This window comes from Triplophysa rosa, linkage group LG12 (assembly GCF_024868665.1).
Source record: "Triplophysa rosa linkage group LG12, Trosa_1v2, whole genome shotgun sequence".
Taxonomy (NCBI): Eukaryota; Metazoa; Chordata; class Actinopteri; order Cypriniformes; family Nemacheilidae; genus Triplophysa; species Triplophysa rosa.
In genome coordinates, this window is record NC_079901.1 from 14425777 (window position 1) to 14448170 (window position 22394).

Below are 22394 nucleotides of genomic sequence, written 5' to 3' on the forward strand. Positions count from 1 at the left end.
AGTTGAAGATTGAGGAAGCACAGATATTACACACACACACACTCACACACATATATATATATAGAGAGAGAGAGAGAGAGAGAGGGTACTGTTAAAGGAATAGTTCACTCAAAAATAAAAATGGATTTGCTCACCCTCAAGTTGTTCAAAACCTGTACACGGCACCTGTACGACTTTCTTTCAACTACAACACACAAAAGATATTTTAAGAATTGTCATGGTGGTATTGTGTGTCCATTCAAGAGAAGTCAATAGGTGCCAGTATTTTTTGGTTACTGACAATCTTTAAAATATCGTTTGTGTATTTTATTTGAAAGAAAGTCGTTCAGGTTTTGTAAAGTAATGACGAGGTGAGTACATTATTAGGTGAGAATCACATTTTAGGTGAACTATTGCCGTATGTTTTCTTGTTTTCGGTGGGCAATTGAACTACAGCAAACATTCTTGCTAGTTGTTAGCAGAGTTAGGACTTTTTATAATTTGCTGTTTTAAGTTCATGCAACTAAAGGCCAAAGTACACTACGAGACCTTTGCCAGATTTTCAGTCTGGACTTGTTGCAGAAAGTCTGCCAGTCTGTAAATTTGATCAGTTAGTTAGTATGTTTATATCTGAAACTTAAAAAAGTCTGCAAGTGTATGATGTCTAGTTAAAAAAAAAAATCCGTGCAGATTTTAAAAGTATTATAGTGTGTTCCAGCCATTAGACGACTTAAGCCAGTATATCTTTGTATTTTAACCCCCAACTAAAATCCTTTGTCCAATATCTTAATGAATGCCAGTGACACCCAAAGACTCGCCACAGCATCCCAATCTTTCATTGTTCGTTTCGAACGAGTCCTGATTTGGAAAGCTTTCCCACTGGCTGGGAAGAATGTCAATCAGCAACGTTGAGCCCGCCCACTTGCTCAAATATCAAGCGGTGAATGGTCAACAGTCGGGCTTCAACTGTCTGCTCGTAACCACAGCGACTTAATCCGGACCGTGGATGCGGGCTGAAGGAACCTGTTCGCGATAACAAAATTAAACACTGATCCACAACAAGAGCGTCGGAGAAAGATGATCTCGACTTCGCTTGACGTGTTTCACTTGGGCGACCGGAGAGTTCGGTCAATGTGACATTGCTCGAGTTTATTGTTCTGGTCCCGGACGCAGACCGGCGATCGCGCGTTGAGAAGATGTTGAGTCGGCTGATGAGTGGCAGCGTCAGAAACCTGGAGAGAGAATACCTGTGTACCGTCCGACTGCTGGATGATACGGAGTATACCTGCACCATTCAGGTCAGTCTCACCACCAACACCTGCTGTAAAGCATCGACCGCAGACCTTTTGTTGCTGGCTCGTGGATGCGTGCGCAGTGGGCTTTAATAGCAGGTGCACACAGCATCCCCCCAAAAGCAGCCCATTACAAAACATGCCGTTTTCATCACTGCATCTCTGTGGTGCAATGGTCGTGTGATTTGTCTAGCGGCGTAGATTATGTAGCATTTTTGGCATATATTGGGCTTGTTTTGTCCTCGTGACTGTTGTTGATGTGTTGCGTGTCTCGAGCTGAGAGCATCCCACAGAAGTGCTGCCACTATACTGGAATGTAAATATTATTGTGAGCAGCGTGACCTGTTTATTTAAATGCAAAATGATGTGTTGTATATACAGTAAACAGCCTCAACAGTATGTGATTTAGATCTTTTCTGCACCACATATCTCGTTTATGGATAAAGATGGATAAAAGCATCTGCTGTATGAATGAATGTCAAATGTCATCGGGTTGTTTTAACATTGCGGTAAAAGAAAATTTGTTGTTACTTTGACTTGGACATCATCAGCCTCGCTCAGAATCTTGGCTAGTCGATTCAACATTAGCCACCAGGAAAGCTCTCATAAACCACAGTCAAGGCAAGAGGACCTGACTTCAATCTCACTTTGTTCAAAGCACACGTCCCGTTTCCAAGTTAATTATGAAATTATTGGAACAGCTCCAGATCCAGAAAAGTTGCATGGATTTTGGCATGATGTCAACGTAACTCATCCATTAATAATGCACAGTTTATTCTCCAAAGCTGCCCCTTGGGCACTTGTAAAACAAGCAGTTTAGTTGAGTAGCGTAGAGAAGTGGCTTTAGCATCACTGGCTGTACAGAAGAGCATGAAATCCTCCAAATTAAAGGAGGGCTGTTATTCACCGACGAACAGTGTGAGTGAAACTCAACCTTGATTATTTTTTCACTCTTATTTAGTTTAACTAGTAGATTTTTGTAAGTGATCATTGACTTAAACATTATTTTATTTCATTGTCCAGTCATTACTGTGGTCTTCATAAAGAAGGTTCCACATTAACCGGCAGGAAGCCATCTTTCCTAACCATGTAGACAGCTTTTGAACAAAGCAAAAATAATAAAAAAACATAAGATATAGGCCTAAACATGCTTTCTTTTTATAAGAGAAATAGGCATGCACCTGAGTGCAGGTGGCATTTTTTCTTCGTTGGAACTGTCTCTCTTTGAGGATTGTTGTTGTTTCATGTGTAGCTTGAATTGAAACGGGAGACCGCAGATCTCTTTCCATTACAGTCAATCCCACAGAGTCCTGTTTCTAAGGCTTCAGAAGTCTGCGAGGATGTCGGCTCCTGGATGACACACACAAACTCCCTCAGGGTTTTCATACCGTTTCAACACATCAAGAAAGTCATTATGTGTTAGAAAAGATTAGAAGGAATTCCCAAGGCATTTTTCAAGAGCCACCTGAGTGAACCTTTAAACAGCCTTTATGACAAACGCATGCTTAATTTTTATGACCTGTTGATATTTTAAGATTGTTCGGATATTGATTACTTTTTTAGTAAAATGGAAAAAGTAAGAAAATATGTTGGAAAGTCCTGGAGCAAAAAATGCTGAGTTATTATTTTCTTGCCAGTATGATATTTATTTGTGCCTCGAGACATTTTGCCCACCGTGAAATATCAGATAGAGTCCTACATGAAGAATTTAATATACCTTCTTTATACAATATATCAAAACATTTAGGATTATAACAAATACAGCTTTGTGTGTACATTTTATTATTTTGTGGGCTCTGTGATAAATGTGTATAGAAGTTAGAACTTTTTGTTATTTGACAGTTTAAGAGATTTCTGTCATCATTTATTCACCCATTTACAAAGCAGTATGATTTTTTTCTTCTGTGGTACAAAATGAAGATATTTTGAGAAATGTCTCAGTGGTTTTGTGTCCATACAATGGAAGTCAATGGGGGCCAATGTTGTTTGGTTACCAACATTCTTCAAAATATCTTTGCAATGTCCGGAAGAAAGAATGTCATACAGATTTGACATGAGGGTGAAAAAAAGGTGAGGGAATTTTCATTTTTAGGAGAACTATCCCTTTAAAGCTCTTTTTGTGCTTTCATGCCATATTTAAAATACAAAAATAATGTTTTGCAGGTAAATCTGAGGAGTTCTTGCTTGTATACGGTCTGTGCGATTCTGTAGAGAGTCTCAGGCAGGGATGTGAGCAGCAGGGTTGATATGGAGCTGGAGTCGGTCCAGTGCAGCCAGCAGCAGGTGTGCCGCGTGCAGCAGCAGCTCGTGTGTTGTTTGGCACAGTGACGTAATGGAGAAGCTGTGACAGAGCAGCCTGCCAGCTTTACTTTCTCTCGCTGCAAGGATGTGGCCAGCTCGGGCAGGAGGGGTTGAGAGTACACAGTTATTGTTTGACGTCCTTTCTGCCCTTCGTTGATCCCTCTATGCTGGTTGCAGGCCTGCCAGCTCACCCTCTGGGTTTCAGGACACCTAGGCGGGGGACGGAGCTGGTGAAAGGAGGAACTAGGTCACCCTTTTATTCTCTCCTTTATTCCCTCCCTCTTTACCCCAAATATCTTGTTCCCACTATGCTGAGATTCAGTCCCTACAGGAAGTGCTTTCATCACAAGCTGATAGTTTGCTTTAAAGCCCTCCAGTGGGGATCTGGTTGGGAATTGTGCAGAAGCTTGTGTATTTTCTTTGGTCGGATATAGATGGAATGGAAATTGTAATAATTTCGCATTTATCTTTTGGACTTTGCTCAACGGATGCTGCAAAGATGTCGAAAAAAGTGTATGTGTAGCACACTGAAGCTGCACAACGCTGACTGTGCACATTTTGTAATTGGTTTATTTATGTTACACTTGACCTTTTTTGTATTATTGCAAACTTGCTTTACATTCAATAGCTTTATTACATTAATCCCTTGTGTTAGCTGTTCCACAATAACTGATACTTTTATCATTCATATTTGAAGATCGTGTTGAGTGAACCACTCTTAAAGGTACAGTTCAACCAAAAGTAAAGATTCTGTCATCATTTTCTCACTCTCGAGTTGTTCCACATCTGTATACATGTCTTGGTTCTAATGAACACAGAGAAAGATATTTGCAAAAATGCTTGAAACCAAACAGTTCTTGGCCACCATTGACTACCATAGTAGGAAAAATGACAATGGTAGTCAAAAGTGCCCCAGAACTGTTTGCTTTCATCCATTCTTCAAAATATCTTCTTTTGTGTTCCACAGAACCAAGAAATTTATAAACGCAAAATTTCCTACTATGGCAGTCAATGGTGGCCAAGAACTATTTGGTTACAAGCATTCTTCCAAATATCTTTCTCTGTGTTCATCAGAATAAAGACATTTACACAGATTTGGAACAACTCGAGGGTGAGTAAATAAAGACAGAATTTTCATTTTTGGGTGAACCGCTCCTTTAAATGCATCGTCTTGATAAAATAATCAAAATGAACAAAAGATTTTCAGTGGCTAGTTTGTTCCTAGAAGTTGTGCTGCCATGAATTATGCATCATCTCTATACTGTATCTGCAAGACAGTGAGCGCTCATCATAAGTCGCCCTTGCGGAGGCTGTATGAATTTTACTGAGCCTGCAGCACTTTTGCATCCCTCGCTGTTGTTCTCGGTGATTGCAGGCAATTTACAATCTTCTCACATCTCCAGGTCACAGTTAAGAAGCGCACAGGCAAGTGCGGCCAGGCTGCTGTTAACTGTGAGATCATGAGCGGCAGGTTTGTGTGAGGCTGTGTGGGGGAGAACAGGAGAGGAGAATCACAAATTAGCACACAGTCACGCAAATGCGATTGTCGTCTAGCCACAAACACAAATAATGGAGTATTTGTGCGGTTAAGGTTGTTATAAAGCATGTACTATCCTGCACTGTAATTTTTTACTATGTCAATTAAATTTAAAGGTGCAATGTGTGTAATATTAAGGAGCTTCTATTGACAGAAATGCAATATTATATGCATAACTATGTGTTCAGAGGTGTATAAACTTAAGAGCTTACATAATGAAGCGTTATGTTTTTCTTACCTTAGAATGAGCTATTTCTATCTACATACACCGCTGGTTCCCTTGCATGGAATTCACCATGTTGTAGCCCTAAACAGACAAACGCGTTTTGTAAATACGTTATCTCCTTCGGCAAATAAGCGAAAATGTGACAACATCTTAGTTCTGTGTCAGCCACCGTAGTGCTTCGAAAGGGAGGGGTGGAGTGAGCCATGTTTACAATAAACTATATGTATGCTGGGTGAGAACATATGTCCACTAAAATCACAGCCAGGTCAAAACCGTTGAGAGAGAGAGTCGTGACAACGGAAGTTCAAAATTTTCGCGTGTCACATGAGTAATGAAGCTTCCAGATAGTTCCAGGAAGTTACGTATGTTTTGTCTTTAAATGCTTTATTTCTTTCATTTTTATTCATTAAATGACTTGCGTTTTTAAATAGGTTAAAAGTTTGTCACAATCGTTTATTTGCAGCAGCTCCATGCTTTACTAGTAACTATTGAGAGGCTCCATGATCCGCCATTGCTGTAAAAAACTGTTCCGTTTGAGTCAACAAAGTTGACGCAACTCTCTCTCAATGGCTCTGAGCCAGGTAAACCACTACCGCTCTCATAAGGCTGAGATTATTTGTCATCAAGCGATAAAGATAAGTAAAAAAAAAACATTCAAATTTCAGAGCTACAGCTGAGCATTGTTGGGTGCCTCTGTGATCAAGCCTTGAGTAAGTGCAAAAGTTTACTTTGTTTTTTCATTCATATTTGTGGATGTAGCCTAAAACGTATAGCTCGAAGCCTTTCGCATTTTTGGTTGTCGATGTATGATGCGTTGTTAATCATTCACGTGGTTGACCGTAATCATAAGCATTTTGAGTGAAAATGTCAGTGTTCCCTATGGACGCTACGTTCGCCAGATGTAACTGAGCGGACTGAGACAACAATTTGAAAAACTCACTTCTATGCATTTTACACAAATTTTACCACAATTTTTCTATGCTTTACTCTGATTTTACCACAGTTACAGGGAAGTTACAGCGTGAGTCTCTCATGGCTTATTGCTTTAGCAAACATTCAATCTAAACAAGAGCATCTGATCAACTGTAACAGGCAATTTCATGGAGGCAAAACATCATACCGTAAAAGCAAACCAACGCCCTTGGATTGGTCCCTTGTGGATTTGAGATGTTTCAGAATCATAACAAGACCTGATCTGTTATCTCTTAGCCTACAGTGTGATAACAAAGCTTTCTTCCTTCATATTCCTGTGAGGACGTGCGGGTATCTGTGCTTATGGTTTCTTGTGTAGTATAGCCCAGATCTCTAATTAGCTCTAATTGCAAATGCACTCAAGCATGATGTGATGCGGTGAGAAACATGTTTCAAGAGCCATTTCAGCATGCAAGAAAAAGGAATGGGTCTCGACTGTTTGCAGCAAAACGTGTGTTATTTCTAGTTGAACGATCCCACGGTGTTTGTGCTGATCTCAAGCACAATTAGAAAGCTTTTTACAGGGTCTGCTATAAAACAAGGCACCATCTATGATCCCAAAAGCAACATTAGAATAAAACCGTGATTCATGGTGCTTTGACATGTATACATACTTTGTTGACCTTTGGTACAAAATTGTATTAAACTCACCAGTTGGTTCTGCTTTACGCTGTGCGTAAGCATCAGTGATTTGTGCCTCACTTTCACATTCATTAAGCCTCTGATGATTGTAATCGTGTTTCGAAAATGGCTTCGGGCCCTGATTTACTGCTGCTTTTTCTGCTGTCTCTGGCCTGCTCCTCCACATCAGAAATCATTTTACGAGAGGATGATGAATGAAATGAATGGCTCCATAATCTCTCGCGAGTGTGCGCTGGATGGTTTAATGATTCGAGCCTGATGTGACTGTAGCATGTGTGTGCACTGTGTTTGTGTGTTCGAGCATGTGGGAGTTTGAAGAGGTCTTAAGTAGTGAAATCTCACTCATAATAATCCCTGGCCCTTTAAGGAGCTTTATTTTGAAGGTGTGGGATGTGTCTTTTCATCATTACTTTTTTTACTTATCAGTCCCAGCAGTGAAACTCTTGTGCTGAATATATGAAAGATGCCTGCTTATAATTACGTTGGTACTTGCAGATAGAAGCTACACTTGAAAAGTGAAGATCTCCAATCTGAACTCTCAGACAGCTGTCATGGATAAAGTGGAGCTTGAAAAGCTACTTATTGCTGTATTATGAGTTCTTAGAAGGTCTATATTTAATTTTCTGTAGGATCCCACAGGCATGTACAGTATGAAGATCCAAAGGTCTATATATTACTATGAAACCCTTTTTTATTTAAAGAAGGAAATACGAATTTTATAAATAATTTACATGTAAATATTTGGAGATTTTCAGGGTTACAAATCGAATTTAAAAGGACTTTTAGGACCATTAGGACCAGATCTCATTGCTTCCATTAAATGATACAAGGTGATCTAAGAAACATTTTCAAATCATTAGACAGGTTGTGCACTTTTTTCACTTTTATTTTATTTGTATTTTTTTAATTCATCTTCTCATAAACAATATACTTTTTAAAAACATATTTAAAATAAATCTTAAGTGAAAAAGGTGAAGCCTGAGTATTCAGCTTCCTTCATATTATCACACAAAATTAATTAATGATAAAAAGCACAATACACTTTTTTACCAACATATATCAATATTTTATTTTATTTTGTTTTATTTTCTATAAACAATATCCTTTTTTTAAAACATATTTAATATATATCTTCACTGAAAAAGGTGAATCCCAAAGCACCCAGCTTCAATCATATTAACAACGCTCAAATGAAAAAAATGCAATTAATGATGAAAAGCAAAATACATTTTATTTCACCGAATACTATATTATTCTATGAACATTTCTTTAACAAATCAAGAATGAAAAGCTTGTATTGAATGTTGAGAGCAGTTATTGCATTGCAGGAAGTGGGTTCAACAGCAAAGGCGTTTAGCGCTCACACACACACGCTATCAGAGTCCTGAACCGTTGCTAGGCTGACTCCTCAACAGGGCCAAAGTGTCAGCTAATAGTGTGAATATCCCCCTGCACACATGGGAAGAATAGACAAATGGTCCAGCTTACACTGCAAATAAATAGATGGAATCTTGTTGTTCTCACATTGACCTTTCTCAACAGAGGCTTGTAATGGAAACCTGCCAGTAATGTGGATGAACGTGGCAGTCCATCGTACAAAGACATCGTCATCCTTCTCCCACCAGCACCTGACCTTATTCTTACTTTCCCACGCTGGCTGCTCGTCCCGACTGATGTTTCTGTTCAACCCCTCTGAGGTTTTGTGTTTAAACACTTATAGAAATTCGAGGCATATAAAATGCTCCTCATGTCCTTTGCCATTTCTTTATTTTCATGTCGTGCCTGTGTGAAAGGAATGTGTCTAGGTTACTCGCTGCTGGAATTTCTGTAATTTAATGCTGCTGATTTCATTGGTTGGTTCTTCTCTTTTGAGAAGACTTGACTTGTTTCATTGGCCAACCCTGAGAGCAGACCATGCCGTCTTCAATTGTATTGGTTAAAGTCTTTCTTTTGGTGCTTCTTTGTAAACTCTTATTTCGTGTCAGGAGCTCTTTATATAGTTGCTCTCTTTTAGCATGCAAGTCTAATGCTTCGATCTAAACTTTATTCGACACGAACAGTCAATGTTTGCGTTCTGACTAACCCTATAGTCTTGTGATAGTGTAAACTAATCTCTGTTGAAATGCTGTGCAACTTGTTCATAAATACTAGTTGGCAAAGAGCAAACTTAGTGTCAGGTTTTTCATGGGAATCTGCATTACTTAAAGGGGAACTCCGACCAAAAATGAAAATTCTGCCATTAATTACTCGCCCTCAAGCAGTTTAACATCCCTAGGACCTCTGTTTTTCCCAAGAATGCAAATTAAGGTAGTTTTGGAAGCTTTCTGACTCCTCCATAGATTGCAACGCAACCAAACACACGAGCCACATGACATTGCATTCGGTGTCCACATCGTTTGACGCATGCGCATTCTGACCACACAGGCTCTACGTCAGAACGTGCATGCGTCGAGCGATGCTGACACCGGATGTCGTGTGGCTCTTGGGAACGCGCGCTGGAAACTAACACTCTAATCAGGAAGTTTTTTAATTTAGTCATTAGTTTTGTTTGTTTGTGCACAAAAAGTATCCTCGTCGCATTATATTACTTTATACTGAACCACTGGAGTCACGAAAGCTTCCACCGGAGTCAGAAAGCTTCCAAAACGACCTTAATTTGCATTTTTGGAAAAAATGGAGGTCCTACAGTTGTTAAACTACTTGAGGGTGAGTAATTAATGAGAAGACACAATGAGAATGAGAAGCCAGCACGTTTATCAGTGTAAAGAAGTCAGAATGCAGCATGTTACCCCATCTTTAACATTTGTGGTTGTCATGAGATAATTGTTTAAAAGCATAAATCAAATTTCAGCACACTTTTGATTGATTTTTTATATTCTCTAATTCTCTCCTCTAGTTTTAGTTTTACATTTTTGTTAAAGGGGTCATATGGCGCGAATACGTGTTTTTCTGTGTCTTTGGTGTGTTATAAGTTGCCCATGCATGTATTAGACACGTAAAATTGCAAAAATTAAAGTGTTGGAACAAAAGATGCATTCTATCTAAAAGCGAATGCTCACCCAGACCTGCCTGAAACGCCTCGTGTAACCACACCCCCACAGATCTACGTCAGTTCGTGGTATGATTTGACTAAGACCGCCCAAATGCATACACAAGTAAGGTGGGCGTACCTGTCAGTACAAATGCTTTGGAAGCTGATGTTCCAAATATGGTAAGAGGCGTCACATTTCCGTCACACGCTTGCAGTATTCGACCAATCACTACGCACTGATTAACTGGCCAATCATGGCACACCTCACTTTTCAGAGCGATGAGCTTTGTAAAAAATCTGCGCGTTTCAGAGATGCACGATATGTGGAAAATACAGCGTTTTTGAACCTTAAATCGTGTATACACATTGCATTACATCTAAAACAAACGATAATATTAGTTTTAGCCCTGTCATTTGATTTGAAGGAATTATAAAATCCAAAAATATATTTTTTACTTACACTTCGTAATGTTGTTAAAACTCGATGTTGTTTACTCACAGTGACCACATGGGTTTGGCTAAAATGTTTGGTAAAATATTACACATTTTAAAAAATGAAAATGACTTGGAAAGGGTGCTCAGGTACTTACAGAAAGTTTGAAAACTTAAAAAAAGCTATTGGATGAACTGTTACTTTAAGAGACATTAATGGGAGAGACGGTTTGTTCAGACGTACAATGCATTGTTGCTATCCAGGCACAGAATTGCGCTGTCATTGTCCCAGTGCTGCTGAAGACGCTTACACACAGTCTGTGATGAATGCACACCGCATATGTTTAAAGCACTGGGTTATTCTTTACTCGTTCCACAGTTAAAACGACACAGCACGATGTTCAGACGTGTGTGTTTGTGTCACATGTGGGTTTGTTTGTGGATGTGTGTATAAAGCCGTTTGCTGTCACAGTGTGTGCTCCCAGATCATTCTACACTGCTGCTACGGTGAGAGTATTAAAGATTAAAATGTGTGCTAGGTCTGAATGTTTCATGAAGAGCAACCTCACTAGTGCGTGGCTGGTGTTTACCCTTGTCATAATGCAGGGGTGATGCTATTGGCTGGCATAGAGAACAGTTGTGACTGAACTGTAGGATTACATCAGAGTGCAGAGAGAGAGAAGGAGCAAGAAATAGTGTGCGGGAGGACAGATTTATATTTATATTGAGATTTGTCACAAAACAATTGTTTTGATCATTTGTAGCAATGCGTGTTTTCTCAAACTGCATATGCTAATAATAATCTTACTATGATGGCAAGACATACATACTTTACATTATGAGATATTCAATATTTATAATACTTGATTTTTGAATGGATGGTTGCTAGGTGGCTTCATTGTTTAGTTTTTTTTTTTTACTTTACTTTAAAGCGTAAAGGCACGTTTACAGCAAGGACATTAACTATAAAGATAAAGTGTAGAGAATATATAACTATATTCTACAACTATAACGATACAGAAATGGACTAATGATGTCATTAAGATCACTTTCAGAGCAATTTTTTTCAAAACATTGACAGCCAATCAAAATTAATAGACATTTAAAATGTCAACCTGCAAGTTTAAAATAAATATAACATTACAGTAAAATATTGTTGCTTTTAGACTAAAACCTTGTCTCAATTTTCCATGATTTTTATTTTTTATAAATGATTTCTACAGGTCACCCTTGATGTTTGTCTGTGGGTCTACAAATTTGACCAAAAAAAGTATTAAAAAGAAACATGCATTTATTTATTCAATAAATAAACACTGTGTTGTCAGTGTTTTTCCATAAGGAGAAAAAACATGACACTGAGATTTCATAGAAAGCTTGCTGCTGTGTGTTGAAAGTCTTGTTTACCCATCATGTTATTTTTGTGTTTCTTCGCGTTTTATCTTTAACCCGCTGATTCACGGGTTCGCCTCGCAGATAATACAGTAAGTGCGGATGAAAAGAGACCGATAGTATGCATATTTGTCGTGCTGTCCCGGGCAGAAGGCTCCGAGCTTGGTAGTTCCTCTGAACTCGGAGCGCCTGCCCCTTGTCCAGGGAGAGGGCCCCGGGCCCGGTATGTGTCCGGACTCGGATCCTTCCCCCCCTGTTATACTGCGGTAAAAACGGGCTGATGGTGAGGAGTTGGGGTGGAGGAGGGATGCTGCGAAAATGTAGAGGGAATGAGGGTAAGGCGTCTTGTTTATTTGTAGGGTTTTTTTGCCCGAGCTAAATGGATGATTGGTGAGATTGGTTATAGGAAACCAGCCTGGTTAGTTATCTGATTTGTGAGATTGGTCATGGAAAGCCAGCAGGGTTAATTATCTGATTGGTGAGATTGATCGTACTGTAGCAAGCCAGCCGGGCTAGTTATCTGCACGTGCTCCTCCTGAACTATAGGTAATAGGAAGGATAGGTAATGTTTCAATAGAGTTTGATTTCATTCAATGTGACGATTTAATACGATCCACATAAATAAGAATTTAAGAATTCATTTTTTTTATGAATTCTTAAATTAACAAACAGACTTTGTTTATTCTAAAAGGGATGTTAACATGTATAATGTATAAGATCATATGAAATGTAATGAAGCATAAATACTTCACTTCTTGAGCTGTGCATTAACAATAGGAAGTTATAACAATGCAGTGTTAAAAAGACCAGCTTTGATCAGCATGGATTTACATATACTGTAGATCCGGTCAGATTTATGCTGGTTAGTGGCAGTTTAGCTGGTGTACCAGTCTAACCATGTTGTTCACCAGCAAAAAATGCTGTCTTTCTGATGAAGTTGGTTAGCCAGGAAGCACTTGCTGATAAGGGACCGTAATCCAAAACACAGCGTATGTTTGCGACTACTAGCAGGGCTGGTTTCTCAAGGTAATAAAGTGCATTTATAAATGCATTAGTGGCACTGATGACAGGTACACAAGTGAAAAAAGAAGACGGATGAAGACATGATATAGCCTACTGTACAGTAGGAACTGGAGAATAAAACAGAGAGCATTTTTTCCCCGAGATCATTTATCCAGCTCTTTCAACTGTGGCTGAAAAGGGAAAATAGCTTTTATTAAAATGCAAGATAAACATTTCGACATGGCTTGTTGGCCAAATTCATGAGCTTGAGTGCCACCTCAAATGTCTTAACAAGGTGCTTGAAGCCCGGAGGGGGGATTTAAAAGTGGACGCGAGATGTAGGGAGTAAAATTAGCTGCTACTGATTGGGCGTGCAAAAAGCAGGGCAAGCAGAAATCATCTTTTCAAATCAACAAAGGTAGATGATTATTTCCAGTAGCTCTGCTGTGCTGCACTAGCACACACACCGCCAGAGGCTCATCTCTGAGATGCTTTATAGGAAAAACGAAATAAGAAGGTAACAATTTTTTACCGATAGTCCACTGTAGATATTTTGGAAATTATAAGTAACTTTGTAACTTCTGGTCAACTACTGTGATGAGAGTTAGATAACGTGTAAAACGATGCAAAATGTCGAGCGTTAAGGCCATTGCACATTGAGTCCGAAATTTGCATCCAAAATTTCCGCACGTTAAAAAATAAATACGACCTCACGTTGTGTCAATCACATTTACACACTGCCTCCGATATTTTGGTCTGTCATAAAAAATTCGGACTGGGTTCGATTTTCTGCGTTTTTTGCATCCGTAGCAAGCATTTTGAGGGGCGTTTTGACAATTCAGACACACCGTACAAACCAGCGCCAAATACAAAAAAACGCATACGAAAATTTTGGACTGTATGTGCAAAGACCTTTAGTTATCTTGGAGGCGGACGTGTTTTGATTGTAAGATTTTAACATACAGTACAAGATGTTATTCTAGTCTTATTACACGGCTCATTTGAATGCTTGATTCTGATTGGCCAGTCGTGACATTCCAAGGGTTGTTCTTTTCAAATAACAACCGCTCAAAACTAATAACACCCTGTAACCCGGATGCTGCAAATCATTTTGAGAGGGGCAGTTTAATATAACAAAAAAATGAATTATAAATATGTCTTTTAATAACATATATGAAATTATATTTACAAATGATTAAACCAATTTGCCTGTTCGTGACGTTCGAACGTCGTTTCTTACTTTAAAACCGAAACTAAACGGCTTTTCCTAGCGGAAGGTCTGCATTCGGTAAAAATGAGCTAATAAAATATTTCAAATTCACATTTTATGTCCAGTTTTTTTCTCATGTGGCAAGTAGCCGTGTAATAAGCGGGATAATGTACAAGCAGCGAAATAAGCCCCTTCAGTGTGATACAAGACCCTCCGCTTCGCGTCTTGTCCTGATCACACTGTCGGGGCTTATTTCTGCGATAACAACCGGCTGCCTGTACATTATCCCTTACGTAAGAAATAAGAATATTATTAATGAATCGGTTCCTTTTAACAGTTTTTTCCATAAATTTAGTGGATCTTTTACATTAAAGGAGTAGTTCATCTTCCAAATGAAAATTCTTGTCATTTCAAACCTGGATGACTTTCTTTCTTCTGAAGAACACAAAAGAAGATATTTTGAAGTATGTTGTTAACAGCCCCCCATTCACTTTTTGGTTTTGTGTCCATACAATTGAAGTGAATGGGGGGCTGTGCTGTTCTGTTACCAACATTTTTCAAAATATCGTCTTTTGTGCTCTACAGAAGAAAGAAAGTCATACTGGTTTGAAATAACAAAAGGCCGTGTGAATGATAACAGAATTTTTATTTTGAAGGTGAACTACTCCTTTAATGCATGCATCATTTTATGATAATGCTGAACCAACTGATATGAATAAATGAAATGAAATTCAGAAATCTTTGTTACAAATTTATAATATCAATTTAACTTTAAACTTAATTTGTATTCCTGATAATATAACCTGTATTGTAAAATCTCAGATATTTCCTCCATGTTTCTGTCTTTCTTTCCCTGTCTTCCATTCCTCTAGAAGATGTTCGAGTCTGTCTCTGCAGGGCCTACTCAGTCGGTGATCTGCTCTCTGTTGCAATGGCTCTCTCATTTATCTCAGCGTTCAATTTCTCTTTACTTCTAACTCTTTACTCTCAGGCTTTTTTTAAAAGAAGTGTCTCAGCAGTATGGAGGAAAAACCCATTAAAAGTAAAGCTGTGTAGGGCTGGTTAAAGTTTCTGTTCTCCTGGTGTGATGGACTGGTATACCAGATATCTCAGAAGCATATCTGTTTCCCTCTATATTGCAGTCTTGTTAGGAGATAGACAGATTTTTCTTTTGTTTGATCATTGTTGACACTTGTATGTAGAGGGGATGTGTCCTTAGGTGTTCTGTACTCTTGTGAAATATTAGGTTTCAGGTGAGGGGAAATATGCTGAGACATCAAGGTGAATAGACAGCCATAAACATAAGAATCCATTTTGTTCTCACTTTTAGTGTGCGTCAGCGGATGTACCCAACCTTTGTGATAAGTGTGGCTAAATTTCATCCACGAGGAAACTTATATAGGAAACTGCTGTCGGGCGCAATAAATGCCTTTTACTTCAAAAATATCAATCCTTTTTTTCTTCTCCTTTCCTGTTTTTCATCTATCCATCCTTCTGTCGCAGATGTTTATCACTGTGGTTTGAGAGTTACAGTGAGAGAGAGAGAGAGTAATTGCAAATGCAGTATAGAGGGCTTCTCATGTGTGAGTGAGAGTATCACATTTGTTCTCTCAGCAGTGGATGTTTTTCTCTTACTTTCATCTTTCATCAGCCGAAAAGACTGACAGAGCTCTATAGGTTTCTCAGGTGTACATGATGATAGTCAGAATATAAGTGATGCCGACAGGAGGCCATGGAGACAGAAGGCATGATGATACTGTATGCTTTATGTGGGCTGCACATTCTAAACAATCAGAAAATATTGCTGGTGTATTAAAACGTTTTCAAATTGTAATTATATTATGTCACAAAGCAACACAACAATGGTAGAAGAATGAAGAATATATTGAAAACAATGTACATGTACAATTTTCATGCATCAGTAATAGATCTAAATAGAAATCTCATGATTAGTTAATTTCAGGAATCTGTAATCATAATTATGTATTTCATTATTTATTTGATTCATTTGAAGAGCACTAATGAGATGTTGTGTGTTTATCTCTTCAGTCTCTAGAGACAGACTTGGGGGGAAAAATGCATGTGTGTGCTGAATACATGTGGGTGTTTGTGTGTGGGAGAAAGCAATATTAAAAGTGCTGTAAGCGTTGTTTTTAATATCATGCATGCATTGTTCTACTACCTCAATGATATTACCGGCATCGAAGCGCTAAGAAATCACACCTATCACTGTTATAGCTGTAGGTCAAGTGTGATAATATACAAAAATAGTATAATATAGTATAATATAGTATTTTACGAGGTGACTAATTCGTACTAATTCGTACAGTCTCATTTCTTTTTTTGTACAACCTGCTTTTGCCCCAGTGGCGTCAGATTTAGGGGTGGGGCTTTATTGTTGCTTTTTCTAATAATCGTATATTCGTGTATGATTTACATGGTTCAAATTAATATGAAACTATTGTTCCCTGAGACCGTTTTCCTATTTTTTGATAGTGACACGTCGTCAAGAAAACATTATTTCCAGGCTGCACTGTGGGCTGCACGACAGCCGAACAGCTCTGAGAAAGAATTAAAGAGCTTCTTCCGCAATAAAGCAAAATGCACTAATTGCATTTTTTCGTAGTTAATTTCATCCGCTGCACTGCCTTTCCTAATGATGATGAGATAATGTGCTGGGGAACACACACTAAGCTGTCACAGTGGGTACTGCATGTACAAAAGACCCCCAACAAATGAATTTACAGCAAGAACATTTGCATGCTAAACAGGGCTTTAGTGAAATAAACTCTTCATCGAAATAATATGAGCAGAATGAAAATGTAGAGTCATGATAAATATAACATACAGATACCGCAAATGTGTATCAGAGCCAGGATGACAGTGGATGTGTTGTGAAAACATTAATTGTGTAATACAGTTACAGTATGTGTTTTTGGGTCCCTTGTGTGGAGGTCTGGGTGGTGATGTGGCTCCAGCCAAAAAACTATTTCTTTTAATAAAAAATTCATAAGCTCATAATTATTTTTCTCATGTTTAGTCTTTTTTGCTGACATAACCTAATATTACAGGGCAGGCACCTTAATAAAGTATATGTCATCATCTGTTTTCAGGGGAAATTAATGATCCTGTTATGATCATTCATGCTCTGTTATAAACGCATTTAATACAGTGGGGTCCAAAAAATCAGAGACCACATTGAACATCTGCGATGTTTTTCATTTAAACATAAAAAGCAACATTTTTAAATTTAGAAACAAATAATCAAATGTAAATGTTTTGACATTTATACATGCTTGATGTTAAATAATTTGTCATGCTCACATTTCCTTGCATTCATTGAAGCACACAAGATAATCTCTGGAGCATGTTCAAGTCATGCTGAGATAACATGGATTTTGTTTTGCACAAATGTGTAGCGTGAGTCCATGCCAGACTGAGTGCATGCTGTTAGTCAAGTCACATTTTCATTCAAATTGTAATGCAATAATTGAAATGAAAAATGTATTAAATTGGAAAAGAATGCGCCATTTACACAAAGAATATTCCCTATTTGGTGTTTGGACCTCACTGTATATTAACACATATTCACAGAATATAGAGTATTCTAAATGCAGTTTTATTTTATTTCCACATTGGTAAATTCGTTTGTACTGTTTTAAGCAGGAATCTAAGAACATTTAGAGAAATATGAGCAGATTTGTTTACTGGAAAACCAAAATACATTTGTTTGGCAGTGTGTGTGTGTGTGTTAAGCAGAGGTTGCCTGCCATATGGCAGTAGAATGGCAGTCTGCAGGGGATTGTTTCAACAGTGACTTTAATGCTCTTGCCCTGGCATGGCACTCTTAATAATGTTCCCCAGAGCTACAGCAAAGAACCGCTGGGGAGAATAAAAGTCTGCTTTCAAAGCCAGCAAGACCTATGACTTCTCCTGGCCTTCATTTAGCTAAAAAAGAATGAAGGCCAACCTCAGGCTTTCTGTTCAAGCTTCATAAGAGCTATAAACCTATTTGGGGGCATAAGAAGTTAAAAAAGCGGAAAGTAAAGGCTCAGGATTCGGCTGGTTAGCTCCTGCTGGAAGATGCCATAAGTATTCTGATTACAAAAAGCATCCTTTTACATTGAAAATAGTCAGTGTATTTGAATGGATTTTTTATTATTGTAGATGTTTTACCAATGCTTGATTTTTTCTTTCTTTGATGAAACAGCTCATGATGGTATTGTCAAGACCAGGGCCGGATTATCCAATGGGCATTATGGGCACAGGCCCAGGGGCCCATGCGCACTTGGGGCCCAAGCAAGGGGAAGAAAATTTCACTTAACAGTGTTTCCGTTAAATTCATTCTGCCGTGCACTTCTCTGGCCCGCACACAAAACAGTGTTTCTAACTTCTCTTGATTTACTTACTAGAGCCCTCTAGCGGCTTTTGTTCAGAAGAAGCGCTAAGCGACAAATCTAGCGACTTCTTGGATAAACCTTAGTGAGTGAGTGAGTGGCAGGAAGAAGCTGCACATCCAATTCACCGTATACATGACAGGTGACTCCTGAATGAAATGAGTACAAAACAGCGTTTCCAACAACCTGTCACTGTTATCGACTGTTTTGATGTACAAACATGAACACAGTTCGTCTGTAAATATGCACATGGTTACCTAGACAGAGGCTGTGTGAAAGAACATAGCCACTTGTGCCCAGGGGCCTCTGAATTCTTAATCCGGGCCTGGTCAAGACTAGTTTACCAAAGATAATTAACAAGATGTAACTACTAATGGGGGGAATGCAGCGCTCAGTGTGGCCGCTTTAGCAAAGGAAGTCCTGCCTTCCAGAAAATGGAACCAATAGACGAAGACTGTCAAGTCTGTTCTCTGAGGCGGAGCTTAACACAGTCTTGTGATGCGCTTGAGGTAGCTGAAGTCAAAAACAGGTGTTTTTAGCTCAGTTTGATCTTAAGAAACAGAAGTTTTGGTACGGTTGATTTAATAAAATTTTATTTTAATGTTAATATATTATTTAATGGGGTACATGCACACGGAGCAATGACGTATGTCCGCAAAAAAAAGCCAGCTCTGTTACATCCAGCGGACGTAGCGTCCATTGGAAACAATGCCGTTTTTCACTCCACCGCTTCAAGATGCACATAGGATTGCGGTCAACGACATGAGTGAAATTATCCGAACACTATGTCATACATCAACAACGAAAAAGGAGAAACGCTTCAGGCTATCCGTTTCATGCTACATTCGCAAATATGAAAAAAAGCTAAACGTAAAAGTAAACTTTTGCAGTCATTTGAAGCATGATTACAATATATAGCAATGTTCAGCCGTAGTGTTGTGGATTCGCTGAAATTTGAACGTTTACTTACTAAGCACATCGTTATCACTTGATTAAAAATGACCTCAGTGCAATGAGAGCGGAAGTGGCTTAGCTGGCTGAGATTTTAGCGGAAGTTCGTCATCGCGCCGTATGAATATACTCAAATAGATAGTACTTTAGTCTTGCATGACTGAAATAGGCATTGGAAACATGCAGAGTACCACGACTTCTCTAAACAGACTTAGATTTTAATGCGATTCCAGAATGATTTGTCAAATAACATTTTATTAAGTGGAGATGTTTAGCTCAAACATGGTTCATCAAGCAGCAATGGCAGATTTTAAGTCACTGACTTTTAAGCATCATCCGAGCTATCAAACCGGGAATGCTAATGGATACATTGCAAAAAATGACTTTCTTACTTAGTCTTTTTTTCTTGTTTTCCAGTAAAAATGTCTAAAAATTCTTGAATCAAGATCCATTTTCTTGATGAGCAAAATGACCTAAGAAAATAACTCTTGTTTTAGTCAAAAATATGATTTTTTTTGTTAATTTGTGCCTAAATCAAGCAAAAAAATCTGCCAATGGGGTAAGAAAAATAATCTTGAATTAAGGTTTACCTTTTTCTCAGTCACTCAATTCAAGATTATTTTTCTTACCCCATTGGCAGAAAGGATCAAGGATCTTGATTCAAGAATTTTTGGACATTTTTACTGGAAAACAAGAAAAAAAGACCAAGTAAGAAAGTCATTTTTTTGCAGTGTACATTCCTCCTGCTATTGTATACTTGCTCGACAGAAACCAGAAAATAAACTCATCCTGCGGTCAAAAGCAGTGGCCATCTTGTTTCTGCATCTGCTACAAAATACAAAATAATTCATTCAGAAAATGATTGCAGCTTCATTTAGTCCACCAGGCATGAGTCACAAATGCTAGACTGTAGGGATTTCATTTCATCATTTTTTTTATCAGCAGGTTAGACAATAACATCTCAGTACAGTTTTCAACAGTCACCAGTCTTCCTCCCGTCCTCCATCACATCTAACGTGGATGCGGCCAATACTGAGCACATTGCATTTATCACATGTGGAGCTGCATGCCAGACAAGGCCTTTCCGTTCATGAACAGTGTTAAACAATTATCCACAAGGTGGTGCTAAATAGAAATTCAATAACAGTAGATCAGCAAGGGATCGATACCTACTGTTAATGTGATTTCAGGCTCTAATACCAGTCCTAAATGCTGTGGTCTATTTTTAGCCTGCTGCATACATTTCCCACAATGCAGGTGTGGAGCATGCATGTGCGTCAGCTTTTTCAGACCTAGTTTGTATACGTCACTATTCCTTACTACTTGCTAATTTAAACTCATTCATTGTTTTTATAAATCACCCTAAAAACAGTGGAACTGCGGCTTGTCACAATATTTTACCTCTCACATTAGATCGCCATCTTTCTCCTGCCAGCCTCCGTACATTGCTCTGAGCAGCCGCTCTTTTGGTCTATTTCTGGAGGCTAAGCTGCTGTTTTTGGTCTGGATGCCTGAGGGCATGACAGACAGGTGAGATGGAGCTTGCGTGTTGTCTTTTGACAAATTTCGCAAGAGAATATGGCGGGGATCCAGTTAAAACCAGAGAGAAGGAGAGAGAGATTGGCAGTGAAAGTGTGACTCGGAGTAACCTGGCTCTCTCTTAGACACTGAATCACTAACACGCTTTATTGATGGAATACTAGCACGGGCCGTACTGTGCTTGTTCTGCTGTTTTAACTCGGTGCTTTTCTCAGATTTAGGTCCTGGGTAGTCTCAGCCTCAGACGTCACGCCCACGGACCGTTGGCTAAACGTCTGATGCATAAGGCACACTTTTGGTCGGGGTCACTGAGTGCAGCTATGACACGTCAGAGGAGATCTGGCCCTCCCGGCTGAGCCTGGTTTCTCACGAGTTTTTTTTTTCTCCATTATTCATCATTGGAGTTTGGGTTCCTCGCCACAGCAGAGCAGTGCAGTGTTGGCTTGCTCACCGGGAGACTGCATTTATTTATTTATTTATTCATTTATTTATTAGATATTATTTATTATAATGATCTTGCTTGGTCTATAAACACCATGCACTGTGCTGTGTTTTACCTTTCTGTGTTTTTCTTATTTGCTCCTGTAAAGCTGCTTTGGAACAATGCACATTGTGAAAAGCGCTATATAAATAAAATTGAATTGAACTTTTCTGGAAACACTTCAGCGCGTTCGAAGTCGTCATCTAATTGGTTGAATTTCACAGGATTTCCGGGAGACCTGTGTGTCACGTTCTTTAACGGTCAGCCTGGAAACAACACAAAGCCATCTGATCTAAGAAGTAAGCTGTCGTGTTTACAACGGAACTGTTGCTATAAGATTTCATTACGAAAGACTAGACGCTTAATTCTTAAAAGTATGCGAAGTTCACGGCATAAACTTATAATCATTTCTTTGCTGTTAACTTTTGACACGTTCGTGAATTTACACCAGTCTGTCACTGCGGAGATATTTCCACACCTCTAAACATTTTGGTTTCTCTACCTGTCAGTCATATGGCCTCTTGGGTGTGCCTTGGCTAAAGAAAGCGGCAATAAGTTCCAAGGTCTGGCTACGCGAGACTAGGTCCTGGGTGACATGTCATATTGGTTTAAAGATTAAATGTGTAATATCTGTGCCATTAGTGGCACCAAATTGCCAAATGACAGTTTTCCCAAACACCGACCTGTCATTAGTCACATAACAGATTTAAACTCACTCTATTGGATGAGCAATTTTTTCACCCTTCTTTTCAATATCTTAAAGTGATAGTTAGTTCACCCAAAGATAAAAATTCTGTCAAACCTGTATGACTTTCTTTCTTCTGCAGAACACAAAAGAAGATATTTTTGAAAAATGTTGTTGTTAACTGGACCCCATTGACTTGGTTTTGTGTCCATACAATAGAAGTGAATGGGGTCCAGTGCTGTTCGGTTACCGACTTTCTTCAAAATATCTTCTTTTGTGTTCTGCGTAAGAAAGAAAGTCATACAGGTTGGAAATGACAAGAGGGTGA

The 22394-nt window shown here is 38.8% G+C and overlaps 1 protein-coding gene across 1 annotated transcript in view; it reads left to right on the forward strand.

Moving 5' to 3' along the window:
• The first annotated feature begins 924 nt into the window (after positions 1 to 924).
• The window catches only part of LOC130562791 (FERM domain-containing protein 5), an 86664-nt gene continuing 65194 nt past the window's right edge, over positions 925 to 22394 (forward strand). The window contains exon 1 of the mRNA XM_057348043.1: positions 925 to 1277. Within this exon, the coding sequence (XP_057204026.1) occupies positions 1176 to 1277 (102 nt within the window). The 5' untranslated portion in view covers positions 925 to 1175. The remainder of the gene's footprint in view (positions 1278 to 22394) is intronic.